This window comes from Chiloscyllium plagiosum, chromosome 2, assembly GCF_004010195.1.
Source record: "Chiloscyllium plagiosum isolate BGI_BamShark_2017 chromosome 2, ASM401019v2, whole genome shotgun sequence".
Lineage (NCBI taxonomy): Eukaryota > Metazoa > Chordata > Chondrichthyes > Orectolobiformes > Hemiscylliidae > Chiloscyllium > Chiloscyllium plagiosum.
This window is the reverse complement of record NC_057711.1, coordinates 81,984,459-82,006,737: the sequence shown is the minus strand read 5'-3', so window position 1 is coordinate 82,006,737 and position 22,279 is coordinate 81,984,459. Positions and strand designations below refer to the sequence as shown.

At 42.1% G+C, this 22,279-nt stretch overlaps 1 protein-coding gene across 2 annotated transcripts in view; it reads left to right on the top strand.

Moving 5' to 3' along the window:
• The window catches only part of frmd3 (FERM domain containing 3), a 245,765-nt gene that overhangs the window by 140,831 nt on the left and 82,655 nt on the right, over positions 1-22,279 (top strand). For both annotated transcript variants that reach the window (XM_043712851.1, XM_043712861.1), the window contains one exon: positions 11,407-11,494. In XM_043712851.1, the coding sequence (XP_043568786.1) occupies positions 11,407-11,494 (88 nt within the window). The remainder of the gene's footprint in view (positions 1-11,406; positions 11,495-22,279) is intronic.

Below are 22,279 nucleotides of genomic sequence, written 5' to 3'. Positions count from 1 at the left end.
CAACCCACTTTTGAAAAAACACATTTCAGAATTAAAATCTAAAAGTGTCCATCATACTTTGGGATTCTGAAGTGTTGTCATGACACCTTTACGCTGTGTGTTAGCATTATAGAAGCAGTTATCTACTTCAGAAAAAATAATGGTTTATTTCTCTTAATTACACTATGATTTCCATAGAATCCCTCCACTGTGGAAACAGGCCCTTTGGCCCAACAAGTCCACATCAACCCTCCGAAGAGTAATCCACCCAGACCCATTCCCCTACATTTACCCATAACCTACACACTATGGACAATTTAGCATGGCCAATTCGCCTAACCTGTACATCTTTGAAATGTGAGAGGAAACCGGAGCACCTGGAGGAAACTCACACAGACACATGGAGAATGTGCAAACTCCACACAGACAGTTGCCTGAGGCTGGATTCGAACCCGGGTCCCTGGCGTTATGAGGTAGCAGTGCTAACCTCTAAGCCACTGTACCTGCCCCTACTGAGCCACCATGCTGCCCCATTGCAATTGGTGGCAAAGGTACATCTAGCTGCAGCAGTAAAGGATTAACAACAGAAGAGTGAATAGCTCCCCAAAAGGTATGAATTGCAAAAGAAGACCATTTAAAGTCAGATTAAACAAATGCATCAATTAGAATTCATGTTTTTTAGACAGAAGCCTACATTATCCATAGACAACTGTGAACAGATTAAGATAAAAAGGGCATGTTTACATGATTTGTCCGATCCCGAGCTAGCAAAAAGAATTGTTGAATTAATGATCACAGCCATTCATCACCCGTTCAGGCTACATCTATTATTCAAACTTTAAAAAAAAATCCCTCACCAGCTGTTTACTTCAGTGGCTTTGGAGCAGATTGTTCATCACCTCTGTCTCAATTTTTCATCATTAAAAAAAAAACAAAATATACCTCTTTAAGAGGTGTATTTTGTTCTTTGTTTGAATGCACTTTCATCGTAAGTCTTTAGGGGATAGCTCCTCTCAGCTTACAAAGGTGAATGAGGAACTAAAATAAAAAGAAAAGAAGCAGTCTAAAACTGAAGCTTTATATCGAAAGAAAATACCCCAGTTTACAGGGAGCTGTGGAGCACATCAATGAGATCAGGTTTAGCAGGACTAACTGTAGAAACTAGTATGGTTCACTTACAGTATGGTCCTGTTCTTTAGTTTTATACTTCAGAGCACACCAGCACCTTTCATTTGTAATGTTGCTGCAAGGGATGCTTTACAAGCAGGGACATTCTCATGGTTTCAACCAAAGTGCAGCTCAGGGCTTGCTTGCTTGTTCTCTTCGTGCTTGCTCACTTTGTACTGACTTCAGAACATCGCTGTGTTGCTGTTTTATGACCCCTCAGCCACTCCTTAAAGGCTTACAGTACTTTTGTCTTGACTTGCCTTTTAGCAGACACAAAGCCAGGTGGCTTGTCATGGTTGTCAAGAGCCAGGGGTGTGGACATGTTATTGCACGGTGCAGTCAATCTCACTACAGCATGTGCCAGCTGCAAGGACGCGACATGTGCTTTAACCAGATGGCCATATTCCAAAATCACAGGGACTTGTCAAGTCCTCAGTCCAGTAAAGGTCGAAAGATGTCAGTAAGTGGGTCCCAAATGGTCAGTCAAGGGCTTGGGCATGGTTAGTCATTCTGCTTAGGGCAATTCGGGTCAGGTTGTCCACCTAACTACAATTTAGGGAGTGGACCATGGTCAGTCCTGCAGTCTGAAAATACATGGTGGCTGGCAATAGGTCGGGGATCAGGACTATCCAGAAAGTTCCAGTAGAAAGAGGCTTGGAGGTTTGTAGGGGTGGGAGGGGTTCTTGCTTACCAAGCTGAGCCTGCAGTTCATCATACAAAGTGCAACCTGCGTGGCTTTCCATGTTCTCTCACCACCTAAATGCAGATTTTGAATGGAAAATGGTTGCAAACACATCTGGAATGGACGGATTCAGTGTTTGTTTTCTGTTTCACATGTTGGCTTCACCTTGTATGGATGGGAGGCCCATCAAGATGCAATATCATCAATCATGCACTGCAGGGTACAGATTGTAATCATGTCACTGGTGTATGCAGTATACAGCGGTGTAGGGGTGGAAATGCTGGTCAGAAGCAATCTTGGCCATGTCATTGATCATTACAGATTGAAGACATCCATCTCTAGGAAGCTTAAGTAATCACTGGTGATTTTAAAAGTGAAACCCTGAAGGCCATAAATTGCAAAGATAAGGCAAGACCACAAGCTGCAGGACATGGAACTGATTTCCTATCATCTTGAACTGTGAGTATAATGTAACCTGCTCCTATATATAACGATGGCTTTCATAGATGATGTAGGACTTGGAGGACGAGGTCTAGTACGCATGCAGGAAATACAATCTTGCACTGTGTCTTTGTGACATAACAGCTGATACATGCATAAAAATACAGTGCAATGTCAAAGTACCATGGAGAGACATTCCATGTCCCTCTATGCCAAAGTGTTCTATGTCCCATTATTTGGAACAGTATTATAAATTGTCATTATAAGTGATGTGTATGCTGACTCTTCATATTACTTAGGACCTCTTCTGTTTCTTATGTTCCTTACAAAGGTTCATTGCAAAGATGACTGATGGATACAGACACAGCAAGAGTTACCATCACTGTAGCTACAAAGCAACAAAGATGCAGAAAGATGGAGGAGCAACAGATCCATTGGCAAACCCAGGATTAGCAGCAACCTCCATAAGAAGAGGGCACAACTGAAGTTACCTTTGGGTTATGATGGAGGTACATGATGCCCAAAGACTTCAGTCCTCCATAATATTTTCTCCAGATGAGTGAGATACAATTTTTGTGCTGACTGCAGATGTCCTGGGACAGCCATAGAAATGAGAGGTTCCGGAGTGGGTCCTGCAACATGAACAAATGAGTGGTGATCCTTTCTGGCTGGCCATCAAGTGACAGTTGCATTGAAATTTTATGCAACTGGTGTTTTTTAAGGAACCGCTAAGGACCTGTGTGGAACTTCTCAATTGTCCACCAATAAATGTATCAAGGCTGATACTGATAGCATTTGTGCCAGGTCACACTGCTTCATCTCATTTCCCTGTGATGAGGTCAGTGCTACTGCCTGGGTAACAGGCTTTACCAACAGAGCTGGCTTCTCCCAGGTGCAAGGCATAGGAGACTGCGCACACATTGTAATGAGAGGGCCATATCATCACACACTTCCGTTCATCAGTAAAAAAGGGCTGCGTTCCATCAATGTGTAACTCATCTGTGATCATTAGTTCCGCATCTTGGATGTGTACACCAGGTATCGTGAGAGCTGCCATGATGCCTGTATTTTTGACAACTCTCGTGTTTCTTCGAGACAGTCCTGATGAAGTGTCCCGATCTGAAACGTTGACTTTTCTGCTCCTTCGATGCTGTCTGATCTGCTGTGCTTCTCCAGCTCCACATCTATTAACTCTAATTTTTCTGCTGTATTTGAAGGCCAGATGCCTTGCAAAGATAGCTACTGGGAGACAAGGACTACCCTTTGGAACCAACACTGATGACTCCATTATAAAACCCCTTTACTGAAGCTGAGCATTGATACAGTGTTGCCCATCCATCAACCACAACTCCAGTTTAGCAGAATGTAGCGTTTGAATTTGTCTAAGATACTTACAGTACAGGGGGGAGGTGATGGCCTAGTGGTATCGTCAGTGGACTGTTAACCTAGAGACCCAAGTAATGTTCTTGGGACTGGGTTCAAATCCTGCCATGACAGATGGTGGCATTTGAATTCTTTTAAAAATAATCTGGAATTAAGAGTCTAATAATTACTATGAAATCATTGTTGACTGTTGGAAAAACCCATCTGGTTCACTAATGTCCTTTAGGGAAGGAAACTGCCATCCTTATCTGGACTGGACTAAATGTGATTCCAGATCCACAACAATGTGGTTGACTCTTAACTGCCCAGTGGGATGGACAATAAATGCTGGCCTAGCCAGTGGCACTGTCATCCATGAATAACAAAAACAACGTCGGGACACAGTGTGCTGCATTATCTGAGCATGCTCTGGTCTGAACAATTAGATCAGTCAAAGGGGTTTACTGATGCATAATAATGAGCTGAATGAGTGGGAGTAGTCTCCTGAGGAGAAGGTGAACACATTGACCAGCAGGAATATAATCTTAACTCACAAGATCAGATGAAATGTGTAAATCTACAATAGTGAGTAGAGTTGGTTCTTTCTTGATTATACATTTTATTGATTAAATTTTAAATGTAAAAAACATAGGTTCTAAGTTTGCTTGCAGCATTGTTTTTTAGAGCAGGAAGACTGTGCTATTTTCTAGGTCTGTAGATTGTTAAGGAGTAAAATAGTATTTAGTAGAGTGATGTGCTCTTCCCGTCGGATGTGGGAGTTTAGGGAGAGTTTCCATGTTACTGATGATTTATGGCTGCAGTAAGTGTGTTTGGTTACAATCTGATAGGATTCGCATGATCAGTTGGAGCGGTAGTTAGAGATAATGAGAAATTTTCAGGAGCTGTGGAGTGTGACGGATGGCAGTTATAGGAAAGGAGAAAAGCTGCAGTTACAGTCAGATAGATGGGTTACCTCCAGATAAGTTGGGAGAGGGAGGCAGGTAGTGCAGGAGTCTCCTGTGGCTATCCCCATTTCAAACAAGTATGCTATTTTGGAAAATGTATGGGATGATGGACTCTTAGAAGAATGTAGCACAAACAGCCAAGTGTCTGGTACTGAAACTGGCTCTAATGTAATGAAGGGTGCGTCACATTCCAAGCAATCGATTGAGATAGGGCACTCTTCAGTCAGAGGCACAGACAGATGTTTCTGTGGTCAGCAGTGAGAAATCAGAATGGTTTGTTGCCTTCTTGGTGCCAGGATCAAGGATATCTCAGAGGTTACAGAATATTCTTAAAGCGGAGAGGGACCAGCACGAGGTCGTTGTACACATTGGAACTAATGACGTAGGAAGGGTAAAGGATGAGATTCTGAGGGGAGAATATTGAAAGTTATACTGGAACTTAAAAAGCAGGTTCTCGAGGATAGTAATATCTGCATTAGTCCCGGTGCTATGAGCTAGCGAGGGTAGGACTAGGAGGATAGAGCAGGGAATGCGTTGCTGAGGAGCTGGGGCAGAGGAGTGTTCTGGAGGTGAGGCCTGGAGTTTGCATTTTTGGATCATTGGACTTTGTTCTGGAATAAAAGGATGGATTGCATCTGAATTGGAAGGGGACCAATATACTGACAGGGAGATTTGCTGGAGCTGCTCGGGATGATTTAAACTAATGAGGTGAGGGGATGGGACCCAGGGAGATAGTGAGGAAATAGATCAATCTGAGACTGGTACAGTTGTGAAAAGGAATGAGTCAAACAATCAGGGCAGGCAGAGAACAAGGTCGGACTGATAAATTAAACTGCATTTAATTTAATGCAAGAGGACTAACAGGGAAGGCAGTGAACCCAGGGCATAGTTATGAACATGGGAGTGGGATATCATAGCAATTACAGAGATGTGGCTCAGGGATGGACAGGACTGGCAGCTTAATGTTCCAGGATAAAAAAGCTATAGGAAGAGTAGAAAGCTATAGGAAGAGTAGCAAGAGAGGAGTAGCATTTTTGATAAGGGATAGTGTTACGGCTGTACTTAGGGAGGATATGCATGGGAATATATCCAGAGACGTTATTTGGGTGGAACTGAGAAATAAGAAAGGTATGATCACCTTAATGGGATTGTACTACAGACCCCCCAATAGTCAGCGGGAAATTGAGAAACAAATTTGTAAGGAGGTATCCCCAGGACCTGATCAGGCGTGCCCTAGAACTCTATAGGAAGCTAAAGAAGTGATTGCTGAGCATAAGAGGTATCGTTAGTAAGTTTGCAGATGACACCAAAATTGGAGGTGTAGTGGACAACGAAGAAGATTACCTCAGATTACAATGGGATCTTGACCAGGTGGGCCAATGGGAAGAGGAATGGCAGATGGAGTTTAATTTAGACAAATGCGAGGTGCTGCATTTTGGGAAAGCAAATCTTAGCAGGACTAATACACTTAATGCTAAGGTCCTAGAGAGTGTTGCTGAACAAAGAGACCTGGAGTGCAAGTTCATAGCTCCTAGAAAGTAGAGTCACAGGTAGATAGGATCGTGAAGAAGGCGTTTGGTATTGGTCAGAATACTGAGTACAGGAGTCGGGAGGTCATGTTGTGGCTGTAAAGGACATTGGTTAGGCCACTTTTGGAATATTGCATGCAGTTGTAGTCTCCTTCCTAGGAAGGATGTTGTGAAACTTGAAAGGGTTCAGAAAAGATTTACAAGCATGTTGCCAGGGTTGGAGGATTTGAGCTATAGGGAGAGGTTGAATAGGCTGGGACTGTTTTCCTTGGAACATTGGAGGCCGAGGGGTCACCTTATTGAGGTTTATAAAATCATAAGGGGCATGGATAGTTGTAAATAGACAAAGTCTTTTCCCTGGGTTGGGGGAGTCCAGAACTAGAGGGCATAGGTTTAGGGTGAGAGGAGCAAGATATAAAAGAGACTGAAGGGGCAAGATTTTCACTCAGAGGATGGTACATATATGGAATGAGCTGCCAGAGGAAGTGGCGGCGTCTAGTACAATTGCAACATTTAAAAGGCATCTGGATGAGTATTTGTATAGGAAAGGTTTGGAGAGATATGGGCAGGGTGCTAGATTGGGTTGGGATCTTTGGTCGGCATGGACGAGTTGGACCAAAATGTCTATTTTCGTGCTTTATATCTCTATGACTCTAATTTTCAAAATTTGTTTGGGGGCAGATGTTCACAGGTAAATGGACCGCTGGAAAATGAGCCTTCAAAAATGAAATAAAGTGAGTCCAGAGATGGTATATTCCTATAATGGTGAGTGGAAAGGCTGGTAGGTTTAGGGAATGCTGGATCACTAGAGAAATTGAGGTTTTGGTTAAGAAAAGGAAAGAAGCATATGTCAAGTATAGACAGCAGAGATTGAGTGAATCCTTGGAGTATAAAGTCAGTAGGAGTATTCTTAAGAGGGAAGTCAGGAAGGCAAAAAGGGGACATGAGATGGTTTTGGCAAACAGGGTTAAAGAGAATCCAAAGGGATTCCATAAATACATTAAGGACAAAAAAGTAACTAGGGAGAGAATAGGGCCCCTCAAAGACCAACAAGGCAGCCTATGTGTGGGACAACAGGAGATAGGGGAGATACTAAACAAATATTTTGCATCAGTGTTTGCTGTGGAGAAAGACATGGAAGATATAGAATACGGGGAAATAGTTAGTGACATCTTGAAAAATGTCCACATTGCAGAGGCGGAGGTGCTGGATGTCTTGAAAAGAATAAGGTGGATAAATCCCCAGGACCTGATCAGGTTTACCCTAGAACTCTGTGGGAAGTGAGGGAAGCAATTGCTGGGCCTCTTGCTGAGATATTTGTATCGTCGATAGTCACACGTGAGATGCTGGAAGATTGAAGTTGGCTAATGTGGTGCCATTATTTAAGAAAAGTGGTAAGGAAAAGCCAAAGAGCTATAGACTGGTGAGCCTGATGTGGGTGGAGGGCAAGTTGTTGGAGGGAATCCTGAGGGACAGGATTTACAAGGCAAAGATTGATTAGGGATAGTCAACATGGCTTTGTGCATTGGAAATCATGTCTCACAAACTTGAATGAGGTTTTTGAAGAAGTAACAAAGAGAATTGATGAGGCCAAAGCAGTGGGTGTGATCTATATGTATTTTAGTAAGGCGTTCGACAAGGGTCCGCATGGTAGACTGGTTCGCAAGGTTAGATCTCATGGAATACAGGGAGAACTAACCATTTGGATACAGAACTGGCTCGAAGATAGAAGACAGAGAATGGTGGTGGAGAGTTGCCTTTCAGACTGGGAAGTCTGTGATTGGTAGTGTGCCACAAGGATCGATGCTGGGTCATTGATTTTTTTTGTTATTTATGTAAATGAGTTGGATGTGAACATAGCAGGTATAGTTAGTAAGTTTGCAGATGACATCAAAATTGGAGATGTACTGGACAGTGAAGAATGTTGCCTCAGAGTGCAACAGTACCTTGATCAGATGAGCCAGATGGGTTGAGGAGTGGCAGATGGAGTTTAATTAGATAAATGTGAGGTGTTGCATTTTGGGAAAGACAAATCAGAGCCAGACCTATGCACTGAATGGTAAGGTACTGGGGAGTGTTGCTGAATAAAAAGACCTTGGAGTGCAGGTTCATAGTTCCTTGAAAGTGGAGTCACAGTTTGATATGATAGTGAAATAGGTGTTTGGTATGCTTTCCTTTATTGGTCAGAGCATCGAGTATAGGAGTTGGGAGGTCATGTTGCGGCTGTACAGGTCATTGGTTAGGCCACTTTTGGAATATTGTGTGCATTTCTAGTCTCCCTCCTATAGGAAGAAGACCATAATTGCACACAATTTTCCAAAAGTGGCCTAACCAATGTTGTGAAAAGGTTCAGAAAAGATTTACAAGCATGTTGCCAGGGTTGGAGAACTTGAGCTATAGAGGGAGGCTGAATAGGCTGGGGCTGCTTTCCCTGGAGCAGTGGAGACTGAGGGGTGACTTTATAGAGGTTTATAAAATCATGAGGGGCATGGATAGAGTAAATTGACAAGGTATTTTCCCTGGGGTGGGGGAATCCAGAACTAGAGGGCATAGGTTTAGGGTGAGAGGGAAAAAACTTAAAAGGGACCTAAGGGTCAACTTTTTCATGCAAAGGGTGGTGTGTGTGCGGAATGAGCTGCTGGAGGAAGTGGCATTTAAAAAGTCATCTGGGATGGGTATATGAATAGTAAGTGTTTGAAGAGATATGGGCCAAGTACTAGCAAATGGGACTAGATTAGGTTAGGATATCTGGTCAACATGGACGATATGGACTGAAGGGTCAGTTTCCATGCTGTACATCTCTATGACTCTGTGACTATTTGAAGCTTTACCTGTATGCAATGGTCCCACACTAAATGATAAGACGCTAGGCTACATTTGGTATCGGGTAAAGAGTAGCAGTGACTTAGAGAGGGATAGACCTAAAACATCACAGCATAGGAACAGGCCGTTCAGTGCACTATGTCTGTGCCAACCATGATGCCATTCTGAACTAATCCCATGTGCCTTCACATGGTCCATATCCATCTTTTCCTGCCAGTTCATGCATCTGTCTAACTGCCTGTTAACCATTGTCAACATATTTGCTTCTACCTCATCCCCTGGCAGTGCATTGCTGACACCTATCACACTCTGTGTAAAAAAAAAGTTGTCTTGTACATCTCCTTTAAACTTACCCCCTCTCACTGTAAAACTGTGCCCAGCAATATTTGACACTTCCACCCTGGGAAAAAGACTCTTCACCCTATCCATGCCTCTCATTTTATATATTTCTGTCAGGATGCAAGAAGGGATGTGGCTAAGTATAGTTAAGCTGTGTGGTTTAGTGCTTAAACAGCAATAGATGTAGAAAGTGCAGTTGTACTTGAATGAACTATTAGTTGTGTCACCACACTGCCCTAAGAACCATGGTTTATGGTTGCTCTCCCACTAAGTGCATGGTGAAGGTCAATTCTTGACTGTAAACAATTGACTGGATACGTGGCTAAACTTCAAACATGGCACGATCATCAGTGATCCTGGAATATCTTGGCAGTAGTGAATGCTTTTGCCTATGGCGAGTGGGAAAATCAACCTAACATCAGGCGAGTGAGGTGTTATAGCGACAATGTATCTTGTTATTGAGGTGAGTTTGGGAGATAGCATAAGAAAACTCAATAGGCCTTATAGAAAGAACCATGATGAAAATTACACAGCAGATTTCTGGTAAGTTTCAGCCCATTATAATTGGACAAAATCAGGGGATGACTCACAGTGCACACAATAGGGAGCTCCAGATATCACCCATGAGACTTTCAGAAACAAATGCAAGCAGCGATGCTCTCATGAAAGAATTCCAACAGGATATAGATGAAAACGATCACTGAAGTAGAATTGGAAGAGGTCCAGGCTTTAAAGAAAGCCAGAAGTAAAAATGTGTTGAAGAGCCTAAACAGTTGTTAAAGCACATTAAGAAAACACACATGAACTGAACCAAAAACAGCTAAACCTTTACTTAGAATACAGCGTGTAAAACCGGAAGCTTCAAAATTCAAGTTCTTATGGAACAAAACAGAAATGAGGAATACGATTAATCAGTAGTTAATCTGCAACAAATCTTACCTGTCGTGCATTCGGACAAACAAATTCTGGAACAATAACTGCAGTCTGTGGAAGAAAGATTTGTTAACATGAACTGGACTGATAGTCATTATCACTGATGATTGGGCACCTCCAGACAAAATTACTATCATAATTCTGGGTTTATCAGAAAATTACTTGTATGCTGGAGAGACTCATAGACTTACTTGTTATTATACATCATTAAACTTTCATTTTGGAAGGAAAAAAAAATACGTATGTGTACCCTTGCCTTGAAAAATGTTCACTTTTAAGGAATCCATATGGTTTGAGTATACAATATTGCAACAGTGCCTAGCAGTCAGTCTGCTTTGCATTTGCAAGCTGTATAGATGGAAATCAGTTGATTTGTTGTAATTTCTGCTTTGTAACAGGCAATCTGTTTTACCATTTTATATAAATTAACCCAGGAAGTTAATCAATCCTTGAAGGATGTTTGATTATAAGACTGTTATCATTAATGTGTCAATAGGAGCTATGCAAATGCAAGTCATTCTTGGAACAGTGACTATATTTAAAAAATGTCATTGGCTGCAAAGCACTTTGGAACTTCCTCAGAAAATATTCTATAAAAATGCATGCTCTTTCTTTAAAATAAACAACGAACTGTGGATACTAGGAATGTGAAACTGCTGGAGAAACTCAGTAGGTCTTGCAGCACTTGTGAAAGAGAAAGCAGAGTTGTGAAGGGTCACTGCACTCTGTTTTGTTAACTCTGCTTTGTCTCCACAAATTCTGCAAGACCTGCTGAGTTTCTCCAGCAGTTTCACATTCCTAATATCCACAGTTTTTTGCTTTATTTTAAAGAAAGAGCAGGCATATTTATAGAATATTTCCGTGGGAAGTTCCAAAGTGCTTTACAGCCAATGGTGTATTTTTTTTAGAATTTGCCAGAATTTGTGGAGACAAAGCAGAGTTAACATTTTGAGTGCAGTGACACTTCTTCAGAACTCTGCTTTCTCTTTCACAAATACTACAAGTTCTATTGAGTTTCTCCAGCGATTGCGGTTTTTGGTTTCAGCTTTTTCTTTGTTTGCTTCTTCTTCGAGATGAGATTTTAATTTCAATGACCCTTAGCTCTTTTTCAGTTAATCCACATGAATGGTTTTTGAATTTACATTAATGCTCGAATAATTAAGGATCAATTTAATTATCCTTTTAGGGGACAGACAGCAGCTGTTGCGGAACTGAATCTGCTGCAGAAAGCTCATACTTTAGAAACCTATGGTGTTGATCCCCATCCATGCAAGGTAACAAGAAACTGTTTATCTGCATTTGAATTATAGATTTCACTTTTGATTTCCTTTTAGTATCAAGACATATATCGTGAAAACATTATCAAAATAGAAATAAAAGGAAAAACTGGACAAATACTGAAAATCTGAAATAAAGGAAAGCATGCAAGTGTAAGATAGCCTAACATTAACATTATATCAGAATCCATTCTATTTTTGTCATTTATATAAATGATTTGGATGTGAATATAGGAGACATAGTCAGTAGGTTTGCAGATGACACCAAAATAGGTGGTGCAGTGGACAGTGAAGATTATCTTAGAGTACAATGGAACCTTGATCAGATGGGTCAATGGTCCAAGGAGTGGCAGATGGAGTTCAGATAAATGTGAGGTGTTACATTTTAGTGAGACAACCAGGGTAGGACTTATATAGTTAATGGTAAGGCCTTGGTGAGTGTTGCCAAACAAAGAGACCAAAGGGTGCAGGTGCTAAGTTCCTTAAAAGTGGAGTCGCAGTAGACAGGGTGGTGAAGAAGGCGTTTGGAGTGCTTGCCTTCATCGGTCAGAACATTGAGTATCAGAATTGGGCTATTATGTTGCGGCTGTACAGGACATTGGGAAGCCACTTCCAGAATACGCAAGGGTACAGAAAATATTTGCAAGGATATTGCTGGGAATGGAGGATTTCAGTTATAAGGAGAGACTGAATAGGCTGGGGCTTTTTTGCAGAGCATCGGAGGCTGAGAGATCATCTTATAGAGGTTTATAAAGTCGTGAGGGGCATGAATAGGGTGAATAGCAAAGATCTTTTTTCTAGGGTGGGAGTCCAAAACTAGAGGACATAGGTATAAGGTTAGAGGGGTAAGATTTAAAAACACCTGAGGGGTAACTTTTTCACGCAGAGGGTAGTGCGTAACAGAACGAACTGCCACAGGAAGTGGTGGAGGTGGGTACAATTACAACATTTAAAAAGGTATCTGGATGGATCTATGAAGAGGAAGGAATTAGAGGAATATGGGCAAATGCTGGCAAATGGACCTACGTCAGATTGGGATATCTGGTTGGTCCATGGGTATAATCCTCCAACTCTAATATGACATGTCTCACTTAAAATTTCAGTCGTCTTGTCGTCTTCAAATAAAACTGAGCCACTATTGAATTCCAATATCTGCGTTAATTTGATTTCTTCTTTAACTATGAATTATTACTGCTTTTAGTTTAGTAATTTACTCTCGTAAATCAAGTATTGCTGGAAAGTTATCTCAATGTAATTGTACAAATTATCCCTGCTAAGATCATTTTTGTCCTCATGAGAAAGTCTTTTATATTTTTAAAATGCTTTTGGTATTTCAAAACAAATTATTAAACAAATTGGCTCACTAAATGACTGATTATAGCTGCTGTAGTCATACTTCGCAGACTTAAAATAGAATACATAAGTCAAATTCTTATTATTCACAAAAATGCTGGAAATGCTCAGCAGGTCAGGCAGGGTCTGTGGAGAAAGAGATAGTTAATGGGCAAAATCTTTTAGGGTGCTGAATGACATGGTCTGTGGAAAGAAACATGGCAGAATTGTGTAAGAGATCTGATGAGGTCTATCTCGACATTGGGAGCATCTCATTGCATCTTTTTACTAACATCTTGGGGTCAAGTAAAGATTCATAGTAGGCAGCAGCAAGTTGCCTATTAACAAGGGTTATTGCTTGTTAATGACTTTATTAATTGTACATCTCACCTTATTAATATGCTGCTTTTTATCCTACCACCCAAAACAAGCAAACTAGTCACTGAGAATGTTTGAAATGGAAGTCAGAGTGGGTACTTTGCTTCAGTTCATCCCCTGATTGAGGAGATTCCTTGTAACCTGGCGACAGCATCTCTGGACACAATCTCCAGGCACCAGCTGCACACATTTCTCGTCCAGGGATAGTAGCATCTAGTAATTGCCAGCTTCTTAGAATCCTCATGGCACATCTCCAATCCACTTGCAAAATGCTAAGGAAATTGAGAGCTGCACTGGCAGCTTGCATTAAAAGGCTGTTGCAGTGACACTTTGGCAACGGGGACAGGGTGCCAGCTCATGGATTAGACGAGGCCACATTTCAGGACTGCTTGCTTACTGTCCTAGAACTCGCCTCGTTTAGGATGTAACTGCATGCTTGCAGAATTCCTGCTTTACCTTGCTTATAGTGCTTATTAACAATGTTGCACCCAGGCATCTTCCTATGACAGTCAGTTTTCTCAGTCAAGGAAGCTTACATCTTGCTATATGACAGTGTACGATGTAAATTTCACACCTGCTCCATGTGTGAGCAGCTGACGTGGCAAACACAGTGCATGTGCAGCAAGCAGGCAGCCATGTCATAAGAATTTCTCCTTACTGAAATCCATGGAGGCACTTGTCTGTCAGGATTCCCAACATAGAAAGCCAAGGGCAATGTCCAGAGGATTGACCATGTTCAGGTTTCCAGTTTGTGTTCTCTGTTTGGAGAACCTCTGTATCCAGAAAGTGGGCTGTTGCAGCCAATCTGATGAGGAGGGAAGGTTGAGGAGCTAAAGTTGTCAGAGAGAAATCCAACTGTCAGGGTTCTGAACACGCCTTGTCCAGGGTTGTCCAGCTATGTCTGTCAAGATGCACAGCTGGTCTGTTGGGACTGAGAGCAAGGGGTTCTGCTGGAACCTGTGTGTGGGGATTGGGAGCTCCAGGCTGTGGAGAAAGGTGTGGTGATGATTCTGAAGGTGTGCCATGCTAAAGCATGAATTGGAATGGCGTAAAGAAGGAGGGTGTTTGTCTGTGGTTAGGAGCACGCTAGCTTCAAGGAGGGGATCAGTGTATGACCACACTTGAAGGGACCTGGGATTGAGTAAAGTCTGAGAAGTTAATAGGAAGGCTACCAAGAAGGTGATCTGGATGTATGAAGCCTCACTAATACTTAGAGGTGGAAACTAGAAACTATGTCCAAAATGAATTTACTGTCACCTTCCATCATGCTGCAAATCAAAAGTACAAATGGGAAAGAAAATGACTGTGACCACAGCCGAGGTGAATGTGTGTCTCAACTTGCAAATGAGGCGATGCAAGGCCTGTCAATGTGATGCCCTTTAGAGGGCAAGAAATTTATACTCAGACCTAAGCTCAGTACAGGATATAGACCTGTGGCTCTCTAATTCCTACCCATCCCAAAGCAATGTCTCACTGTGTGCAAGGAGAAAATGGGGACTGCAGATGCTGGAGATCAGAGTCAAAGTGTGTGGTGCTGGAAAAGCACAGCAGGTCAGGCAGCATCCAAGGAGCAGGAGATTTGACATTTTAGGCATAAGCCCTCCACCAGGGATGAGGCTTGTGTGTCAGGTCTGAAAGATAAATGGGGGGGGGGGGGGGGGGGGGTTGGGGCATCAGGTAGTGGTTTGGTGGTGGAGGAGGACCACGACCTGCATATACTTGACAGAGTGGGAAGGGGAGTTGAAGTGTTCACCCATGGGGTGGTGGGGTTGGTGGGTGCGGGTGTCCCAGAGATTTTTTCTGTAATGATCCGCAAGAAGGCGTCCTGTCTCCCCGATGTAGAAGAGACCACACCAGGTGTAACAGGTGCAGTAGATGACATTGGTAGAGGTACAGGTAAATTTCTGATGAATGTGGAAGGATCCCTTGGGGTGTTGGATTGAGGTGAGAGGAGTGGTGCGGGTGCAGGTTTTGCACTTCCTGAAGTGGCAGGGAAAGGTGCCAGGAGTGGGGTGTAGATTGGTGGGGGGTGTGGACCTGACGAAGGGAGTCACGCAGGGAATGGTCTTTTCGGAACGTTGATAGGGGTGGGGAGGGAAATAAATCCCTGGTGGTGCTGTACACCTCCCTGCCCCACATATTGCTAACCACTTTATTTAACACCAAGTTTTTCACAAAGAGGCCAGGGAAAGAATAGGGTTGTTTGATCAAGAGGGACAATGTGCAAACAGAACCCGTTGCCCTTTCTAATATTTATTCACATTGTTTACATATGCCACAGCATGCTCTCAACAGTAGACATCGATCCATGGTCCCCAGCTTCGGTCAAAAGCATACTGCACAGTTGTGTCCTGCGTTTCTGATTGCTGCATCTCTTCCTCCCGTGCATTTGGACAAAGTCCCTGATTTCTGACACCACAGGATCCCCTCCTGCCTGGGCTGACCATGTGCCTGGCCTTTGGCAGCCTCTACATGTCAGAGGTCAGGTGCATTTCTTTCTCAGCCAGCTGCAGAGTGACTGCAGTGAGGTTCTCACCAGTTTTTGTTCTATATGTTCTAAACCTGATGTTTCCACTGAGTTGTCTGTATCTGAGCTTGTGGGGTATGTCAGAGGCACTTTTGCTGATGCTTCCTCTCATTTCTCTGAATCCTCTTCCTTGGACGTCGAGGAGGTGCCTTCCAGCAGAACAGGCCATTTCTCTGTGTGGTCTTACTCCAAGTCACAAGAAAGGTGGCATGGTGGCACAGTGGTTAGCACTGCTGCCTCACAGCACCAGAGACCTGGGTTCAATTCCCACCTCAGGCGACTGACTGACTGTGTGGAGTTTGCACATTCTCCCCCTGTCTGCGTGCATTTCCTCCGGGTGGTCCGGTTTCCTCCCACAGTCCAAAAATGTGCAGGTTAGGTGAATTGGCCATGCCAAATTGGCTGTAGTGTTAGGTGAAGGGGTAAATGTAGGGGAATGGGTCTGGGTGGGTTGCGCTTCGGCGGGTTGGTATGGACTTGTTGGGCTGAAGGGCCTGTTTCCACACTGTAAGTAATCTAATCTAAAGAGAAGGCGTCACAGCCAATTGTTAGAATCAGTGTGTTATGAATGACACTAACAGCTGGGTTGCTTTGAGAGACCCGGTGCAGTGAAAAGTGGTACTTACTCAGTTGGCAGGACATCGATATTTTAACATTACAAGGAGTGATCCATTACCTTCACTGATGTGAACTGGGATTTTGTCCTCATAGTAGGTGAGATGCCTGATGTCAGGCTCCCCTGCACCTACCCTGACGTTTAGCGTCTGTTATGGGCTGTTTTCTCCTGGAGTGAGAGAGCAGGTAGGATAGAGTGAGTGGGTGATAGAGAGATGTGGGTGCCATGGCTATTCGTGCTGTTACAGGTAGTCAAAATTGAATTGAATTTATTGCCACGTGTGCCAAGGCACAGTGAAAATCTTTGTCTTACGAGCATTACATGCAGATCACATAGTTAAATAGCAGGGATAGTAAGTAATAGGTAAACAGCGGTAAAAACAAAAACACAGGTACAGACGAATGTTAAGAGTTTGTGAGTCCTTTCAGTATTCTAACAGCAGTAGGGTAGGAACTGTTATGAAACTGGCTGGTGTTTGTGTTCAGGCTTCTGAACTTTCTCCTCGATGGTAGAGGTTGTAGAAAAACATTGCCAGGGTGAGATGGATCTTTGAGAATGCTGGCGGCCTTTCTGTGACCGCGGGCCTGGTAGATTGATTCTATAGATGGGAGGTTGGCCTTTGTGATTGTCCGGGTGAGATATGCTGAAGTGATGAGTATGCAATTTAGAGTGAATTCAGGGTTAGTGATGTGGGTAGTTGTGGGGGAATGAGATTGAGTGAGGGAAGATGTTGTGTGCAGTAGTGAGAGTGGCAGGATGTGAGCCTTGATGGATGGTAAGTGCACTAGAGCAGAGAGAATGAGCGTGAGGTAGCTGACAGGAGAATGTACACTTAACCTCGTGCAGTGGAAAACATATTGCAGCACTGCTGGCTGTTGTTCTGGACCATGCATATGGCACTGGACCTGAGTGACAACCTTGGAGCAAATTGCCAGGATCTCCTTATGTGGTCTCCTTGCCATTCCTCCTCTGGACCGCCTTGTCCATCAGGACCTCCAAGTGCCTGTCAGTAAATCATGTTGCAATTTTACCCTTCACAGGCTTCTTTGGAAAGACTGCCCCAATTTCAAAATGCCAGTGCTCGTTTTGTACGCAGCAAGCATCTAAATATAGTATGGGTTCCAGTTATGCTGGTCCTGTCATGGATATATATGGTGAATGGAAAGTTGTTTCTGGAATGGTGAGTGGTAGGATGGGTCTAGAATTGGGTGAGAAGGTGTGGGTGGAGTGGATAATTAATGAGGCAAATTCAGTAAAATACGGCAAGAGATCTTGCTGGTTTCATGGAGAGGAGAGAATCCCTCTGAAACTCAATGAAGCTGACTGTTGGCCAAAAACATTAAGATCCAACCCAACAATCTCTGCATTTAGATGCATGGCAATTGACCTGAAACATTAAATCTGTTTTACTCTCTTAGCAGATGCTGTTGCACTTGAAGAATATTTGCAGCAGTTTTTGTTTTCTATTTCCAGCTTCTGTTGTATTTTGTTTCTATGATTCCATTGGTTAGGTCGATGATGTATACAAATAAGCCTTTGATATCATAGAATTTTCTGAAGTGATGGAGGTTTATCTTTAATTCTCCCTTAGTGGTGAAGGTGCTTTTTAAATTGCTGTCATGTTCTAGCCTGAATTGACAACCATTGCTGTGGCTGCTGTCTGTGCATGGCATTAACAAATGAGGGGATCTTCATGTTCAGGATAAAAGGAGGACAGAAATTTGTGATAAGAGGGAAAAGATTGGTGACTAAACTTTTGCTACTTCTGAGGACTTTTTTGTCGACATTACCACTTTTTACACTTAATGGAACTGTTCCAGTCTTGCTGAATCTGCCAAGTTGCTGCTCATTATCTTCAAAGATCTCCTAATGATTGCCAAACTCCATGAAAATCTTGGGAGGTCAGAAGGTGAGCTCTTTTCCAGTTCCCTAATGTCTAGTTCAAAAATAAGGGTGGCATGGTAGCACAGTGGTTAGCACTGCTGCCTCACAATGACTGGGATCCAGGTTTGATTCCAATCTTAGGTGACTGTCTGTGTGGAGTTTACATGTTCTCCATGTATCTGCATGGGTTTCTGCCGGGGGCTCTGGTTTCCTCCCACTGTTCAAAGATGTACAGGTTAGGTGGATTGGCCATGGTAAATGTGGGATTACAGTACAGGGTGGGGGCTGTGTCTGGGTGGATGCTGTTTGGAGGGTCAGTGCTGACATAGTGGCAGAACGGCCTCTTTCCCTGCGGTAGAGATTCTCAGCTTCTAAAGTGTCTGCAAACTGCCTGCTTAATGAGTAGCAAATTAACCTGTTCATTGTTCAATGCTTTGGAAAATCATTAGAGTCAGGAATAGAGGTGGTAGAAATCCTTGCAGGTTGCAGCTGCTATTTTTCCCTTGTTTATTGCTTCTGTTCTGTTCTGTTCCATTTGCTGCAGATATATTTAGAAAAAAGAAATTCTACTTGCCAGATGTTGTTGTATTATTGCATAGACCCCAGAACAAGACACACAGTGTAGCTTTAAGATAGTTAGATGGCATCACAACATATGATGATCTATAACAGAGGACATCTTCAGAAGCAGTCGTCTTCTTGGAGTTATTGTATAATTGCATGCAGATTATGTGTAAGTCTTAGGTGTTATTAACAGTGTAATAGTTAATGTTGTCAATAAATTTCAAGATATTTATCTCAACAGTCTTATGGTACATATTAGTCTTAAAGAGAACAATCTGACTAAATCATACTGGCAGTGGTGTTTTACCCAGAAACCACATCACCAGAGTAGTGGAAAAGACATTTGCTGTGTTCAAAATTAAACATCAATGATTAAGTTAAATATAAATAAAGCTGATGTCATATGCGAACTGAATTTTGCTAAATATTAACAACAAAATTTGACAGTGCAGAGAAATTTCTTTGACCATTAACTTAACTTCATAATAGTTTGGATTGTATCAACATTAGTGAGCATTAGTAAATGTGATACATGAAAGGGAAGTGAATCATAGCTACATATCAAGAATAAAAGAATGACGAAAGAAAGATTATGATCAACCTAGGATAGTAGTGGGAAGTAATCCCACATTTACCATGGCCAATCCACCTAACCTGTACATCTTTGAACAGTGGGAGGAAACCAGAGCCCCCGGCAGAAACCCATGCAGATACATGGAGAACATGTAAACTCCACACAGACAGTCACCTAAGATTGGAATCAAACCTGGATCCCAGTCATTGTGCATGGAGTCTGGGGAAATAGGGAAAGCACTAAATGAATATTTTTCCTCAGAATTCACTCTAAAAAGACAGTGTTATCAAGGAGATTACTGAGATATAGGCTACAAGACGAGACAAGATTGAAGTTCACAAGGCGGAGGTGTTAGCAATTCTGGAGAGTGTGAAAATAAATAAGACCCCTGGGCTGGATGGGATTTAGCCTCTGGGAAGCCAAGGAGGAGATTGCATAGTCTTTTGCTTTGATCTTTATGTCGGCATTGTCTACAGGAATATTGCCAAACGACTGGAGGATTGCAAATGGTGCCCCCTTGTTCAAAAAAATGAGTAGAAACAACCCTGGTAATTATAGGCCAGTGAGCCTTATTTTGGTTGTGGGTAAAGTGTTGGAAAATGTTATACGAGATAGGATTTATAATCATCTAGAAAGGAATAAGTTGATTAAGGATAGTCAACACAGCTTTGTGAAGAGTAGGTCATGCCTCACAAACCTATTGAGTTCTTTGAGATGGTCTTCAAACAGGTGGATGAGAGTAAAGTGATTGATGTGGTGTATATGGATTTCAGTAAGGCATTTGATAAGTTTTCCCACGGTAGGCTACTGCACAAAATACAGAGGCATGTGATTGAGGATGATTTAATGGTTTGGATCAGAAATTGGCTAGCTGGAAGAAGACAAGAGCGTGGCAGTTGATGGGAAATATTCATGCTGGAGTTCAGTTACCAGTGGTGTACTGCAAGAATCTATTTTGGGGCCACTGCTGTTTGTCATTTTTATAAATGACCTAGATGAGGGCCTGGAATGATGGGTTAGTAAATTTGCAGATGACACTAAGATTGATGGAGTTGTGGATAGTGCTGAAGGATGTTGCAGATTACAGAGGGACAAAGATACATTGCAGAGCTCGGCTGAGAGGTGGCAAATGAAGTTTAATGAGTAAAAGTGTATGGTGATTCACTTTGGAAGGAGTAACAGGAATAAAGAATACTGGGTTAATGGTAAGAATTTTGGTCGTGTAGAAGAGCAGAGAGATCTCTGTGTCCATGTCCCTGAAAGTTGTCATGCAGATTGATAGTGTTGTTAAGAGGGCATACGGTGTGTTAGCTTTTATTGGTAGAGGAATTGAATTTCAAAGCTGCGAGGTCATGCTGCAGTTGTACAAAACTCTGCTGCGGCCATATTTGGAGTATTGTGTATAGTTCTGTTCACTGCATTATAGATTGGATGTGGAAGCTTTGGAAGGGGCTCAGAGGAGATTTACTGGGCTATTGCCTGGTCTTATGAGGAAAGGCTGAGGGACATGAGGCTGTTTTCGTTAGAGAGAAGAAGGTTGAGAGGTGACTTAATTGAGACATATAAGATAATCAGAGGGTTAGATAGGGTAGACAGTGACAGCCTTTTTCCTCAGGCGGTGATGGCTAGCACAAGGGGACATTGTTATAAATTGAGGGATGATAGGTATAGGACAGATGTCAGAGGTAGTTTTTTTACTCAGAGTAGTAGGGGCATGGAAGGCACAGCCTGCAACAGTAGTAGACTCGCCAAGTTTAAGGGCATTCAAATAGTCATTGGATAAAAATGTGGATGAAAATTTAATAGTGTAGGATAGTTAGGCTTCAGATCGGCGCAACATTGAGGGCCAAAGGGCCTGTACTATGCTGTGATGTTCTATGTTCTGTGTTCTAATAATTGGATATTAATGTATTCAAATGAACTTCAATTTTAAGATAGGTATTTATAGTTTCAATTGATTTTAAAATTTATTTTACACTGCTTCAAAAGCTCAGGTTGTCAGATCATTTTGAGAACACAGCATGAAATTTCAACCTTCGAGAAGCTCAGTAATTTATCTAGATAATGTTAGGCTGCTGATAAAATAAAGATGTGAATTGTTTATTGCAATGTACCTGTTTATATTGACTGGTTTAACATTTAATGCTATCTTGTTCATTGTTATCAAAACCTATTGATTTAGAATCTATTCACACCATTTACATTTGCAAGAAATTTGCTACCATTACAAATAGCATTATCTTATCTTTATTGAACTTCTAAGGCATTTTGCACATATCCAATAAGCATTTACCTCAGCTTTGCCTTTTCTGTTAATTATAGTGTCCACCATTCATTACAATTATGTCTTCTCTATTAAAAAATCTTTCCATTGTCATTCTAATCGCCATTCTAACCTTATAATTGTAATTACCAGGTCACAACACTGAATTCATCGGGTCTAATTTTCAACAGCTTTCTGACATTGTCCTGTCTAAGAAACAAAAATCAGAGGGAATATTTAGTTGCCCCTTGGTGAAAGTTCCATCTATTGGAACTTTCAAGCACATCTCCATATCTGCCTATTTTTGAACTGGAGGTTATTGAAATATACGAACATCGGACCCTACATCCATTTTTTCACACAATGAGTAACGTAACCAGTGATCCATAAAGTAATTTTTGGCAATCAATCTGCAATGGAGACCAGAACCACTTTATATTTTGTTTTTATAGAGCCATTTTAGTTTGCATGCAAACATGTGACATGCTATGAATCTTGTCTACTTGACCACATTGTAAAACCTCTACTGGTTTTCCCATCCCTAACAGTTTTGACAAATATTTTAATAAAGTTTTTGTTCCTTGTGTTTGTTCACATTTGATGTCACATCATACTTATTGCTATTTTAAGAATGGTTGTCAGAC